Genomic DNA, 16,361 nt, shown 5'->3' on the forward strand with positions numbered 1-16,361 from the left:
GGAATATTGAGTTAGTAGTTGATAATCAAAACTTTCATCTTACATTACTCAGAGACCATCTGAGTGACTGAAACAAATAAGCTCACTTCTCTGTGCTTTAGTTTTCTCATTTTGAAAATTGGAATGCCTGCCTCAATTCCTTTTTGTACTGGGATAATTCAGACCTCTAAAAAAAAAAATAAGAGGAAACTAATTCTAAATATTACTGTAATAATAAATATAAATACCAGGTTTTTCCTATAAATCCATAAACCTGTTTCCAACAATTCTTTATTCTAGACATTAAATTAGTTAATAACAATGAAAAAAATTTAAAAGCCACTCTCTTTATTGCACATTTACAATATACTTGACAACCTCCAAGTTAAAAGAATCACTAAATCAATTACATTTTGGACATGCACTGCTCTTTTAGGCCACTGAAAGTCAGTAAATTTTTTATTTATTCAGGTGAGTAACCTTGCGATTTGAAAATTAATATATTTTTCTAAGTGTCTTTTGGTGGAAATTAGTCTGTTTTGTTCTTTTGTGTCTACTCTTCTGTTCTTGTAATAATTTAAAATTTTGCACTAATGCTACTATTAGGTCTGTTAAAAAAGAAAATAAAAAGGATAGTCAAGTTTATTGGTACTAGAAAGGGACGTAAGTAGAGATAATTGGACACCAAATCTGAATATACCCTGATAGACTGGTTCCCAGAGAATACGGTTATCATTAAAGCATATAATTGGCCTGGGAATATGTGATGATTGACTAAATATTTTATCATTAAGGATACTAACTACTCAGATTATCATTTCATTTTTTAAGTGGAGGGAAAAATCAGTCTTTACAATCAAGATAAATGTAAAACTGACATTGTAAAATTAGCCAAAAATCACAAACCAAGAACTATGAAATTAATAGTGCATTGTTCCTAAGTCCTAGACAGATTAGCTCTTGAATAAAGTTTAGTTTGTTACATGAAAAACATTAATAAATCAGTCCATTATTCTCAGACTTTCTATAAACACCAACAGTTTATATAATGCAACATTATAAAAACTTCAAAGCACATTTAAAAATGTTTAACTAATTGCTCTCTACATCATTTGATTGTTCAGTTGTAGTAAGGTATGAAAATTCCTAAAATGGAAAGAAAAAATAGCAAAGAAAGCAGAAAACAATGAATCCAATGACCCAGTTCACAGAATAAATGTAGATGATCACCATATCCATGTCAAACCACCATCCACGGCTGTCATCCTCAAAGTGCAGATAATCCATCCTATGTGCGCCATGTGGAAACTGCCTCCTTGTAACTGGAGCTGCATGTCTGTGGAAACCTAGAAGATAGAGGAACATATTATATAAAGCTTATTAAATTCAGATAAGTGCTCAGAACGGAAGCTGCATTATGAACAGAGGGACCATGACCACTAAGTGGTATGTTGTATTCCTGACAGTTGTTTTTTTTTTTTTTTTAATGAGAAGCAACCATCAGAAGTCTTTTTTAGTTCAGGGTTTTAAGGTTAGGAATGGTAAGAATAGCAAACAGCATGGAATATGAAGTCAAGAGACTATCTTTTTTTTTTTAACTTAAAGTACAATTGATTTACAGTATTAGTTTCAGGTGAATAACATAGTGATGCAGTAGTTTTATAATTATATTCCATTTAAAGTGTTTATTTATAAATTACATTTACTTACATAGTTAAAAACTTGAAGTTAAAAAGGATGAGACAGAGATGAAATAAGTGATATTTCAGAACAAATTATATAGCCATATTTCAAATAGGTTTTTAATATTTTCTAATGTTTTCAGCTGGCTCCCTATCAAATATTGTTTTTAATTATTGATTTTTATAGCATACAAAAACCTTATACTAGAATGATGTGTCTGCTCTTCTAATTTTTTGTGTGCCTTATTAGTATTATTTTCAATCTGATTCCTTTATAGGGTTCTATTTAATCTTTTTGTCCACTTTGTGCTGGTAGTGTAGCTAAAACTAAATAATATAATGCAAAATTCATTTAACTGGGCACATGCAAACTTCAATACATTGCAACACCTGCAAAACTAACAAACTAATGACGACAGCCCTTCATATTCCTTCATACTGAGGAAGCCCGCAGTTTTCCTCAGTAACATTACATATCATCATAACACGTCAGTAAGAATGCCAGTGTCAGGCCTCACTAAGTATTAGCAAAGCTTAGCTTTTCTTTCTTCGATAAATATGACAGAACTTTTAATGTTATTTTCCTACATTCCAATGGATTGCCTTGCAGCCAACCTGTAGGCATGCTATTTTGGAGAGCATATTTAGGGGATTTCAATCCTCACAGCTTTTTAAGACTAATTACCATTCTCTAAAGTGTAGTCAGTATTTTAAGAGGAAAGGGGCCTGTTTGCATAGGAGAGTGGAGGTGGGATGCTTTTTTTTATCACAGTCAAAGATTATCCTAATACATAAACACAAATATTCCCAAAGTAGTTTATATACCTTTCCAAAAACTTCTTTACAAATACAGGCTGCAGAACAGGTAGTACTGTTATTGGAAATTGTTACCATTACTATTATATTTTGAAGTATGTTATTCTTCTGTCCAAAAGGATTATTTAGAGGTCTTAGGTTCTTGAGATTCAAAAGTTTCAGTTACCTGGGTCAAAGATTTTAATGGCATAGTTGCAGAAAACAGTAGAGCCAAGATTAGACAAGGCACTATAAAGATGAAGAATTCTGAGTATGGAGGTCATAGTACTGTTTCCCACAGGACAGTCTCAGTTACTCCTGATGTCCTGGTATAATTACTGATAGTGCCCCTTTCACCCTAAAAGTGTCCTCATTAATGGTAAGATCTTTACTGGTGGAATGAGGAAGAAGGCACTGTTAGGAAGACAGTGAACTGTAACATTTGCAGCTCTGAACACCGGAAGGCAATGTTGACCCAGGACGGCTAATTCAATATGTTTTTATAGGTAAGGTAGATAATGATTATTATTTGGTTAATGTTAATTTCTTAATTTTTTTTAAGTGAGGAAGGATTGAGTAGGTGTTTGTAATAATTTTGGAATTTTCAGAACCGTACATTGGAGATGATCGTCATTTCTAAATCAAAATCAGACTAAAAGGAAATCACCTTACAGACACTGTTACTTGGTAAGTTTTAGATCGATTATGACATTAGAAAAATTGCCAGAATACTAATCACAGAGATTAACTGCAAATTCCACTGTAAAATGATGATAATGAAAGTACCTAATTCATTGGGCTAATGTGAGGATTAGAGGAATTAATACATAAAAAGCACATTCCTGGCCCACAGGTAAATAGATGTTAGATTCTTTTTCTTATATTTTTTATTACTATAGTCACCTCTAGTTTCAACATGAGGATGAAGATGCTTTTATTGTCAGTGCTTGTTCTTCATACTGTGTCTACCTTTTCTGAATAAATCAGTACGCTTACCATTGTTGGGGCAAACAAATGGCTCAGAAACTGTTTCAAGTATGAGTTGATTTCTCTAAGGCAGTTGCTAACTTTACACAGATAAGAGTATCAGTTACTGAAACTATGGAATTTATTAGACATTTATGGACAGTATATGTACTATCTCTCAGTGGCTGAGGATTTAAATATATTTTAAGACATGGTTCCTGTCTTAAGAAACTTGTAGTCAAGAACTTGTTTCTCAATCTTTTTTTTTTCCCTTATCATCCATGTAAGGAGGAAAAAATAAGTTAAATTTATTTTAAATTAAATATTCTAATCGATAAATTAACTTAAGCTTAATTTCTCCCTAATGAGAGAAATTTAAGATAAGAAATAAAGTTTTATCAGGTGGGGTTGAGCTCTTGAGAACCACCAACCACTGTAATACCTAAGATATTTTGGCCCCAAAGAACCAATTTTTTCCCCTATTTAAAATGCATGTCCTAGGAGACAGTATACTTATTAAAACCATTATGGTAAGGGTAAATATATATATTTTAATACATACAAACACTTCATTCCAAAAAAAGTATTTGTATTGAAGTCAATGGAGAAGGTTCTGCACAAGAAATTCACTTTTACAAAAACTTAAGCACAACCCACTACTGGAGATAGCCTAATAATTAGTTTGGTATTAAGACATGGTTTAAAGAATATCCAATAGTATTAGTACATTTCAATTACGCTATTTTAAACTAAAGAACACAGTAAAGACACATACTTTTTTTTGTGTCAAAAACGATAATGAAAAAAAGCATAGTGCAGTGAAAATCATACTCTACCAGGAGTCAGAAAATGTGCCAATCTTAAACATACTCATTATTTGGTCAAGTCAAAATAGTTCTTGTGTATCTATCAAGATGTTCATATAGTATTTTTTAATCTGTTAGTGTGATGAATTCAAGCAGCAGATTTCTTAAATGTTGAATAATTTTTAAATCTGTTAAAGTGGTGAATTAAAGTGATAGATTTTTCCAATGTTTATCATTTCTTCATACCCAGGATAAATTTCATGTATTCATGATACTGGTTTTTATACATTAATGGATTCAGCTTTATATATTTTATGTGGCATTTTTATGCCTATAATTTCCTGTTTTATGTGATTTTTGCCTGGTTTGTATATCATGATTTTATTGACTTCATAAAACACACTGACAGTTAAGTGACAATTCTCCATGGATCTCTGTGTGTCTGCATATCTTGCAAGCAGAAGCACCGACTGCCTTTGTTCTGACATTGCCAATCTTGTGCTCTCTTTTTACTCTCTGAAATGGTTTGCATAAAATTAGAATCCTTGATGGCTTGACATATCTAACCTAGAAAACCATTCTGGCCTGTTGTCTTTTCAGGTGTAGGGTAGGTTTTTAAATACCAGTCAGTTTCTTTAATACTTATTGGTACATTTATGTTTTCTAGTTCTTCTTGAGTCCCTTTAGGTAACTTTCTATTTAGCACTATCCATTCTATCCAAGTTTTTAAATAAATTAGACTAAAATTTTCATAGCTGTGATACATTTAGGGCTTTTCACAAATATTCTAGTCTCCCGAGAACTTGGTTTATTTGCCCTTCCATGCCCCTTGTAAGTTAGGTATGGTCATGACACTTGACAAATGACAATCACTGTCCAATGAAAAGCCTGTGTGTTACTTCTGGGTAGAACATTTTGCAGTTTAAGATGCTATGGAAGTCTCTTTTGCTCCTCCACAACAGCCAGCAATGTACCAGACAAAGGCTGCTCTGTCTTCCTGGGTCCTGAAGCTTAGGATAATGTGGAGCAGAGCACCTAGGAGTTAAAGGAAAAACTAATTCTGACTGAAAATAATGAAGTGACTTTTAAAACTACTGAAGAAAAGGGTGATGATCCCAAAAGTTGTATCTGACTTGTTTTTCAATGTAGAAAAAAGAAAGGAAGAAAGAAAAAGCTCAGAGAAATGCATAGTGTGAAATCAGAGAGTGAGAAAGAACTGTGAAGAAAATCTCCATGTCACTATCAGGTTTAGAAAGAATACACAGAAGAACCAGGATTCCAGAATCTCATACAGGTACTTCTGCCTCTTCATAAATTCTATTTTGTAAAAACAATTTTACCTCAGAAGGATTTTTCTCATGTGTTCTGGAAAATAAGGCTATGATTTCTTTCCTCCCAAAATATGGTTCAAATGTATTTTCACCATCAAAGACCACAAAGTAGGTTCTATATTTTGAAAATTCTTTCAGAGGCAGAAAGACTGTCAAAAATTGTTACTCATTTTGTAATTTTAGCAGCTGGCACAGTGCTTACAAGTGGGTACTAAATGTGTTTGTTGAATGGATGGATGAGTGCCTGTACATAAGGACAGACTTCAGAGAATAGAATGAATAATTAGCACATTTTTGAGAATGTCCCAAATCAAGCTTCTCAACTGTAGTTTCAGCATGTATTGAACATTATCAATATATCTGAGATACATTTTGTAGTTCTTACATTTCTCTAGAGGTTAATTAGAAAACCCTGAAATCAGAAGGAGGTATGTCCTATCCTTTATGTGTGATGGGACAGACAAAAGGCTTGGTGTTTTATTGCTCTTTATTCTTCATATTACATAAGAATTTTGTTGTGTCAAAGTTTGATTGATTTAAGTAGGCCTTAGCAGCTAAAGTAGAGTGATATTTTTAGTCACAAGCAGGTATAGAGTTACTGATAATAGACATGAAAAGTTAATGTAAATTGGATTTTAAATTTCATCTTTATCTTTCATATCTTCAGGATCTCAGAATCAAATATATTTATTAGTCCTGCAAAGTTAACTTTTTATATTGAATAAATTATGTTGGAAACTGCAACATAGTCTATAACACCCAAGTAACTTTCAATATAGTTTATGAAGTTATCAGGCAAAATTACATAATTTTTAAAAGTTTTGTTTCTGTAACCAGGTAAGAAGTGAGTAATTTTTTTAAAGTTATTTTATTGTGGTAAAATACAAATAACATGAAATTCGGCATTTTAAGCATTTTTAGTATATAATTCAGTGGCTTTATATTCACAAAGTTGTGCAACCATCGCCATTATTTATTTCTGCCAATTTTTTTCATCACCACAAAGAGATACTCTGTAGCCATTAAGCAATAATTCTCCAATTCCCCACTCCCCTCTGCTCCTGGTAACCTCTAATCTACTTTCTGTGTCTATGAATTTGCCTATTCTAGATATCTCATAGAAGTGGGATCATACAATATTCATCCTTTTGTGTCTGGCTTATTTCACTTAATGTTATCAAAGTTCACTGATACTGCATAATGTATCAAAACTTCATTTCTCCAAAAAAAATCCTTTTTATGGCTGAAGAATATTCCATTGTGTGTGTATGTGTGTGTGTATGTGTGTATACACACATACACACACACATTTTGCTTATAGATTAATTCGTTCTTGGATACCTGAGTTGTTTCCATCTGTTGGCTATGATGAACGATGCTGCAATGAACACTGGCAAGTATCTGTTTGAGTACCTGTTCTCAATTCTTTTGGGTATATACCCAGGAGTAGAATTGTTATATCATACTGTAATTCTATGTTTAGCATTTTGAGGAAACTCCAAACTGTTTTTAAAGTGGGATATATTATTTTGCATCCCTGCCAGCAATGCACAGGGGTCCAATTTCTCCACATCCTTGCCAATACTTGTTATTATCTGTTTTTTTAAATTACTATAGCCATTATAGTAGGTATGAATCTCACTGTGGTTTTGATTTGCATTAATTCCCCTAATGACTAATGATGCTGTGTATCTTTTCATGTGCTTACTGGATAGTTGTATATCTTTGGAGAAAAGTCTACTGACGTCTACTGCTCATTTTTTAACTGGGTTGTGTGTCTTCTTGAGTTCTTGATATATTCTGGGTATTAAGCCCTTGTCACATATATAATTTGCAAATATTTTCTCCCATTATGTAGGTTGTCAACTTCTTGATAATGTCCTTTTGATGCACAAAATACTTAATTCCACTAAAGCACAACTTATTCATAAGCTCATGCTTTTTGGTGTCACACCTAAGAATTCATTGGTCATGAAGATTTATCTATTTTATGAGTTTTATGGTTTTAACTCTTATATTTAGGCAGTTGATCCATTTTGAGTTAATTTTTGTACATGGTATGAGGTAAGGGGTCCAACTTTATTCTTATGTATGTGGAAATCCAGTTGTTCTAGCATTTGTTGAAGAGACTATTCTTTTCCCATTGAATGGACTTAGCACCCTTGTCAAAAGTCAAGTGGCCATAGACATACGGGTTTATTTCTAGACTTTCTATTCCATTTCTATTCCATATCCTTTTGCCAGTATCATACTATTTTGACTACCGTAGCTTTGAAGTAAGTTTTGAAATTTAAAATGTGAGTCCTACAACATTGTGCTTTTGTTAAGATTTTTGTTGTTGTTGTTACTCGTGGCCCCATGATTTTAAGGATCACATTGTCCATTTCTACAAGATTTTGCAATTTTGCTAGGGATTGCACTAAACCTATAGATAGTGGTACTGGTATCTTAACAACATGAAGCCTTTTAATCCATGAACACAGGATATCTTTCCAGTTTTTTTAGAACTTCTTTCATTTTTTTCAGCTATGTTTTACAGTTTCCAGTGTGCAAGTCTTTCACATCCTTGGTTAAAATTTTTCCTAGTTATTTTTTCTTTTAAATGCTATTGTAAATGAAACTGCTTTCTTAATATCCTTTTTAGATTGTTCTCTGTTGGTGAACGCAACTGAGTTTTGTGTGCTGATCTTGTAACCTGCAACTTTGCTGGATTTTTAAAAATCACCTTTAGGAGCTTTCTATTAGCCTCTTTTGGATTTTCTATATATAGGATTATGTCATCTGTGGATAAGTTTACTTCTACATTTCCAATTTAGATGCTTTTTAATTCTTACTGTTCTGGCTAGAACTTCTAGCACAGTATTGAACAAGCAGCGGAGAAAGCAGGCATTCTTGTCTTGTTCTTAATCTTAGTGGGAAAGCTCTCAATCTTTCACACTGAATTTGATGTTAGCTGTGGGTTTTTCATGAATGTCCTTTGTCATGTTAAGGAAGTTCCTTTTATTCCTAGTATTCTGAATGTTTTTTTAAAAAAGGTACCAGATTGTGTCAAATGCCTTTTATGCATCAGTCAAGAGGATCATTTTTTCTCCTCCATTTTATAACTGTGATATATTACATTGATTTTCTTATGTTGAACCTTTCTGGGATACTTTCTGGGATAAATACCATTTGATCCTATTGTACCAATCAGTTTGCTGGGATTTTTTGGAGGATTTTGCATCTATATTTATGAGAGACACTGGTCTGTAATTATCTGGCTTTCATACTGGGGTAATGGCCTCATAGAATAAGCTGGGATGTATTCCCTTCTCTTCAATTTTTTTTTTTGCAAGAGTTTGAGAAAGATTGGTGTTACTTCTTTAAATTTTGTTAGACTTCACCAGTGATGTCATTTGGTCATGGACTTTTCTTGGTTGGGAGGTGTTTCATTACTGATTGAAGTTCTTTACTTGTTATAAGTCTGTTGAGATTTTCTGTTTATTCTTAAGTTTAGACAATTTGTGTTTCAAGAAATGTGTCCGTTTCATTTGGGTAATCTAATTTGTTGGCATAGAATTCTCATCTTTTTAAAAACATTTCTGTAACGGTAGTGATGTGCCTAATTTCATTTCTAATTTTAGTTATTTGCATCTTTTTTTGTTGTCTAGCTAAAGATTTTCCAACTCTTTCAATCTTTTAAAAGAACCAACTTCAGGTTTTGTTGATTCTATATATTGTTTCTCTGTTCTGTATTTTATCTTCATTCTAATCTTTATTATTTTCTTCTTTCTGCTGTTTTTGGGTTTAGATTGCTCTTCTTTTTCTAGTTCCTGAAGGGGTAAAATTATGTTATTGGTTGACATCTTTTGTCTTTCTAACGTAGGTGTTTATAGCTATAAATTTCCCCCTGAGCATTGCTTTTGCTGTGTCTTCTAAGTTTTGGTATGCTGTATTTGTTCTTATATTTCCTTTTTTCCCTAGTTTTAAAAATGGAATATATTTGACATATAACATTGTATAAATTTTAAGCTGTTATATAGTGTGTCAACTTGATTCATTTAAATAATGTAATACGATTGCCACTGTAGCAATACTTAGGGCCTCTATCACACTGCATAATTATCCTTTCTTTTTAGTGGTTGGGATAATTTTTAGTCTCTTAGCAAGTTTAATGATTGTGGTACAATACTGTTGTCTATATTCATTATACTGTGCATTAGATTCTCTGTGGCTTGTTTACTACTCTTACCAAATTTGTACCAATAACCTCAGTACAATCTTATTCCTCCACATCCTCCCCCCACCTCCATCCCCTGGTAACCACTGTTTTACTCTGCTTATGAGTTTTACTTTTTTAGATATCACATACAGTATTTATCTTTCTCTGATTTAGCTCACTTAGCATAATTTGTTCAAGATCATCCATGTTGTCACAAGTGACAGGATATTCCCTGTTCTCATGGCTGGATACTATTCCATTGTGTGTATATATGTAAAAAAAAATATATATATTTAATCAATTCATCCACTAATAGATAGCTAGGTTTCCATATCTTCACTGTTATTAATAATGCTGCAGTAAACATGGGGTACATGTATATCTTCAAAATCCTGTTTTTACTTCCTTTGAGTATATACTGGTAAGTGGAATTGCTGGATTGTATGGTAGATTCTTAATGCTTCGAGGAACCTCCGTACCATTTTCCATAGTGGCTGGATCAATTTACGTTCCCACCAAAGGTTCCCTTTGCACCATAGCCTCACCGTATATGTTGTCTCTCGTTCTCTTGATGATAGTCATTCTAATAAGTATGAACTGATACCTTGTAGTTTTGATTTGCATTTCCATGATTAGTGACGTTAAGCAGCTCTCCATGTGCCTGTTGGCGATTTTGATGACGTCTTTGGAACAATGTCTATTTTGTTTCCCTGCCCATTTTTGTCTTATTTATCTTTTATTAAGTTGTATGAATTCTTAATGTATTTTGGATATTAACCTCTTATAATATGGTTTGCAATATTTTTCTCCCATTCTGTACGTTGTCTTTTAATTTTGTTGTTTCTATTGCTGTGAAGAAGCTTTTAAGTTCGATGTAATCCCATATGTTGACGTTTGCTTTTGCTATTTGTGCTTTTGGCATCGTATCAAAAAATCATTACCTAGAGCAATGTTGAGGCGCTTCTTCCCTATGTTTTCTTCTAGTTTTTATGGTATCAGATTTATCTTTAAGTCTTCGATCCATTTTGAGTTAGACAATGGTCCAATTTCCTTATTTTGCATGTGTTTATCCAGTTTTCCCAGCACCATTTGTTGAAGAGAGTATCCTTTTCCTATTGGGTGTTCTTCATTCCCTTGCTGAACATTATTAGTTCACTCTATATGCCAGGATTTAAATCTGGGCTCTGTTTTCCTTTCCATTGGTCTTCTATTTTTGCACTGGTACCATACTTCTTAAAATACTATGGCTTTATAGTATAAATTTTGAACTCCAGAAGTGTGATACCTCCAGCTTTTGTTCTTTTTTTCCCTCAGGATTGCTTTGTGGTTCCACACAAATTTTAGGATTGTTTCTTCTATTTCTCTTAAGAATGCCTTTGGTATTTTGATGAGTATTGCATTGAATCTGTAGATGGCATTAGGTAGTATGGACATTTTAACAATATTAATTCTTCCAATCTATGAAAATAGGATGTCTTTCCATTTGTTTGAGCCTTCTTCAATTTCTTTCCTAAGTCTTGTGGTTTTCATTGTACAGCTCTTTCATTTCCTTGGTTAAATTTATTCCTAAGTATTTTCTTGTTTTTGATACTGTTGTAAATGGGACTTTTCATCATTAGTGTAAAGGAATGCAATTCTGATTTCTGTATGTTGATTTTGTGTCCTGCTATTTTACTGAAATTAGTTTCTACAGTTTTTGATTGACTCTTTGGGAATTTCTATATATAATATATTAGAAATCATCTATCTTATGAGCAAATAGCAACAATTTTCCTGTTAGGTTGCTCCTTCTAGGTGTTTCTGCTGTCACTGTCTCCTGTTGGCTCCGAAGCATCCTCAAAGGTCCAATCTACCCACTTTCAGATGCACTGCTGAATGGATCTCATGGGTGTCCTGGTGTGCTGTGCAGAGGCATTTTTGCTCAGTTTGGATGTCCAAAGAGTTCTAAATTGAAGGGGAGATTAAAAAAAAAAAAAGAGGAACGACTCATGCTGCCATGATGGTGATGTCACTCCACCCGGAGGTATCTTCTAATTTCCCTTATGCTTTATTCTTTGACCCACTGTTTGTTTAAAGTGTGTTATTTAATTTCCATATATTTGTGATTTTATTCAATTTTCCTCCTTTATTGATTTCTAGCTTTATTTAATTGTGGTTGAAAAGATACTTCGCATGATTTCAGTCTTTTAAAATTTATCAAGACTTGTGGCAATACCCTGTCTTTTTAACGTCTATAACTTAATTATAAATTTAAGTACAAAAAAATGACTTTCTTGTTTTTTCCCTTAATTTTGGGGGACTATATATAATAATTTGCCATTAAATTATGTAACTTATGGTATTATATTTATATTATCCACTTTCTAATTGGCCACAATTGGGCTAAATGTGATTTATTTTTATTCATGGCTCCAGAATAACTAAACACCAGAATATCATTTTTCTATGAAAAAAGGTAAGCAAACAGCCATTATGCAGTCATTTAGTGATAGTTTTGACTGAGTGGTTGTTTAAGATTCAAACAAATTTATTTAAAATAAAAAGTATCATAAAATTTATGTTCAATTACATGTTATAATGTAACAATTTTATATTCAAAATTGAGAATTTTTTCCATGAAATAAGGTTTAATGGTTTTTTCCTAAAAAATATAAAATGCTTTCTTTTTCTTCATTTCTGGTACCATGAAATATAGAATAATCAATGAGTCTATTTGTAATCATAGACTAAATTATAGCTCTAATACTAAATCTAATACTAAAAATTTAGATTTAATGTAAAAATTTTTGCAGTAAATTTAGTCTGGAGATCTTAAGTCTTAACCTAATCTCTAACAGATTACAAAAGTATTTCTTGTGAGGAAATAATTACAGTGATCCAATACACTGTTTCACGACCTAAATGAGGCTCTTTGAATTATCAGTAAGTCCTTGAGGATAGATACGTTCTCTAATTTACAGATTAAAACTACAGGAAAAGACTTGAAACCTTAACAGTTTATTGATTTACTAAGGGTCACATCATAAGTGATTGAGCTGGGCCATAAAGCCAGTGTCTGTTTATATATCTATGATAGTGCATTAAATTTTGATATATCTATGATAGTGCATTAAATTTTGATATTTCAAAGCTTTAAGATGATGCAAAATTCTTCCATTATCTTGGTATTTTATATTGAAAATATTTCAAACTGCCTTTTGAGAAGATAGCTATTTTAAAAATCATTTTATCTATTATAAATATATCTCACCTTATTTTAAAATCTTTTCTTTGACACTAGAATACTGAGCAGCCTAATTAGTTAGAAGACACTGAGGTAAGAGTCAACCAAAATGGCAATATAAGGAGTTCCTGAGCTCCCCTCCTCTCACATACACAATGAATGTACAGCTACAATTGGATGAAATTCCCTCTGAAAGAGATCCAGAAATTAGCTGGAGTGATTCCTATACATCAGATGAATGAGAAAATACCCACATTGAAATGGGTGGGAAAGGCTGAGGCACACTCTTGCCATAAACTGCACCTCTCACACAGTGCAGTATAACAGGGAATGAACCCTCAGCTTCCACCTTTTCCCTGAGGAGCAAAAGGTCTGGACACTACATCTAGTACTCCAATGTTTAAGACTCCCAACAGAGGGAATTTCAAAACATCTAACTCAGAAATCCATCTGGGCTTGAGTCCATCAGACCCACAAGACGACAGCAAACAATGAAGCAATTATTAATGGGCACGCTAGCATTGACATGGCTATCTCCCCAGGACTCAGAGCAGAGGGATCAGGCAAAATCACCCATATCCCAAGCTTTCCCTGAAAGATACTTATCTGCATACTTTAAAAGTTGCTGCCTCAGGTCCAGGCTTCTAATTTAGAAAGCACTAGAGGCTGGCTACGATCCTTCCAAGAGACTGGGGAAGACAGTGGATCCATCTCCTGCCTTCTCTGTCTAACTTTTTCCAAGTCACCATTACTTGGAAGGAGCATGTACACACATCTGCACCCCAGATTTTATGACTGCCACCCAAGGTATGGATCCCCAGATCACCTGACTTTTATGGCCAAAGGGCTTCCATTCGCAGGTCCCACAGGACTGCAGCAAACAGAAAAGCAATTCTTAGCTGGCTATTCCAACAGGGCTCAGTGCAGGTGGAGCAGGCAAAATAGCCCATCTTCAGTCTTTTCGTGAAAGCAGTTTATCTGCATGCTTTAAAAGCTGCCATTTGAGGGTCAGGCTTCTAATTTGGTAGGTGTCTAGGGGCAGTTGAGATCCTCTCCAGAGACCAGGGAAATTAGAGGCTACCCCTTCTACCTTCTCCCTCTATCCCACTCCAATAATGAAACCAAGTTGCCAGTATCTCCCTAGAAGGAGCTTGTACACAAATCTGGTGCCCCAGCTTTTGTGACTGTCACTGAAATAGGGTCTCCAGATTGCTTGGCTCTAATAGCCAATGGGAATTTCATTCACAAGTCCCACAGGACAGCAGAAAATAAATAGTTAAGGGCACAGGAGCATTTCCCCTCCCCTCATAACTATAAACCTGGGCCCAACATAAAGCAGGAAAAATGCCCACTTTACTGTTTTTTCCTGGAAGGGGCTTAGCTACTTATTTTCCCACCTGCTGCTTGAGGGACCACCTTCTAATCAGCCTGTATCTAGATGCTGACTGTGATTCTCCTCTTTGAGAAACTGGCGCATCTTGATACACACTCAGCTACTGGGTGCCACTAAGAATGAAAGGTGGATAATCACAAAAATTTAGGAGACAACTAGGTGCCCGGACTGGGCTGATCAAGGTTCATCTCCTACATGAGATGACACTGTCAAGATTGGGAGAGGTAGTTATTTTATCTAATTCACAAAAACTGACATACAAAGTCTAGGAAAATAAAGAAAAAGGAATATGTTCCAAATAAAAGGACAAAATAAATTTACAAAAACATATCTTAATGAAATAGAGATAAGGACTTTACATGATGGTTTAAAATAGGACATAAAGATGTTCACCAACGTTAGGAGAGCAACGTATGAAAAATAAGAATTTCAACAAAGAGCAAAAATACTTTTTACAGAACAAATAACTGAACTAAAAATTCAGTAGATGGAGTTCAGACTATCAAATGGAAAAAAGGATCAGCAGACTACAAGAGCAATGGAATGCATCTGAGGAGCAAAAAGGAAAAAAAAACTTAGGGGACACCATCAAAATGGACCAATGTATGCATTATAAGAGTCCCATAAGGAGAAGAGAGAGAGGCAGAGAACTTACTTGAAGCAATAATAGCTAAAAACTCCCATATGGTGGGAAAGGAAAGAGACATTTAGGTCCCAAACAAGATTAACCCAAAGAGGTCTATGCCAAGAACATTGTAATTAAAATGGAAGAAATTATAGAGAATATTAAAAGCAGCAAGGGAAATCAATTAGTTACGTATAATGGAAATCCCATAAGACTGTCCCCTGACTTTCAGCAGAAACTTTGCAGGCCAGAGTGATATATTCAAAGTGAGGCAAGGGAAAACCTAGAAGAATAACAGTCTACCCCAAAAGGCTATTCAGATTTGTATGAGAGAGAAATTTTGCAGACAAGCAAAAGCTAAAAGTTCAGCACCACTAACTGGCTTAATGAGAAATGCTAAACGGACCTCTCTAAGCAGAAAAGACCACAGCTAAAAATATGAACATTATGAAGGGAAAAAGGTCATCAGTAAAGGCAAATATACAATAATGGTAGTAAATTAACCACTTACAAAACTAATAGGAAAGTTAAAACAAGGAGAAAAATAGCAAAAATCATCTATATTCCCTAATAAGTAGTTAAGGGCTACACAATAAGATATGAGTAAAAAAACAGCAAATGTTGAGAGAAAGACTATAAAAGGTTATTAGAATGATTCCAAAAATAAGAGATCAACTTAATATAATCACAGATAGTTATATATATAAGTATATGATATATATATATATATATATATGAACTTCATGGTAAACACAAACCAAAAACCTGTGATAGATACACACAAAAGAAAAAGAAATCCAATCATGGTAACCAAATAACAAAGGAAGGGAGCAAAATAAGAAGATAGAAATAAAAAAAGAACTACAAAACAACCAGAAAATTAACAAAATGGCAATAAACGCTCACTTATTGATGGTAACTTTAAATGTAAATGGAGTAAATGCTTCAATCAAAAGACACAGATTGGGTAATTGTATTAAAAAAAAAATGAGGCCCATATATACATATCTGCCTACAAGAGAGACATTTCAGATCTAAAGACACAGGTTGAAGGTGAAAGGAGAGAAAGTTATTTAATGAAAACAGAAAAGAAAGCTAAGAAAGCTTTGATATCAGACAAAATAGACTTTAAAACAAAGACTGTCACAAGAGGCAGAAAAGGACATTGCATAATGAAAAAGGGATCGATCCAAGAGGAAGATATAACAATTATAAATACATATGCACCCAACATAGCAGCACCTAAATACATAAAGCAAATATTAATTGTAGGGAAGTTTACTATCCTGCTTACATCAATGGACAGGTTCTCCAGATATAAACTCAATGAAAAAACACTAGCCTTTAATAACATATTAGA

General features: G+C 33.6%; 1 protein-coding gene across 3 annotated transcripts in view; it reads right to left on the reverse strand.

The window, feature by feature from the left end:
• Window positions 1-306: 306 nt before the first annotated feature.
• The window catches only part of RNF180 (ring finger protein 180), a 164,360-nt gene continuing 148,305 nt past the window's right edge, over window positions 307-16,361 (reverse strand). For all 3 annotated transcript variants that reach the window (XM_072958605.1, XM_072958606.1, XM_072958604.1), the window contains exon 7: window positions 307-1,325. In XM_072958605.1, the coding sequence (XP_072814706.1) occupies window positions 1,126-1,325 (200 nt within the window). In that variant the 3' untranslated portion in view covers window positions 307-1,125. The remainder of the gene's footprint in view (window positions 1,326-16,361) is intronic.

This window comes from Vicugna pacos, chromosome 3, assembly GCF_048564905.1.
Source record: "Vicugna pacos chromosome 3, VicPac4, whole genome shotgun sequence".
Lineage (NCBI taxonomy): Eukaryota > Metazoa > Chordata > Mammalia > Artiodactyla > Camelidae > Vicugna > Vicugna pacos.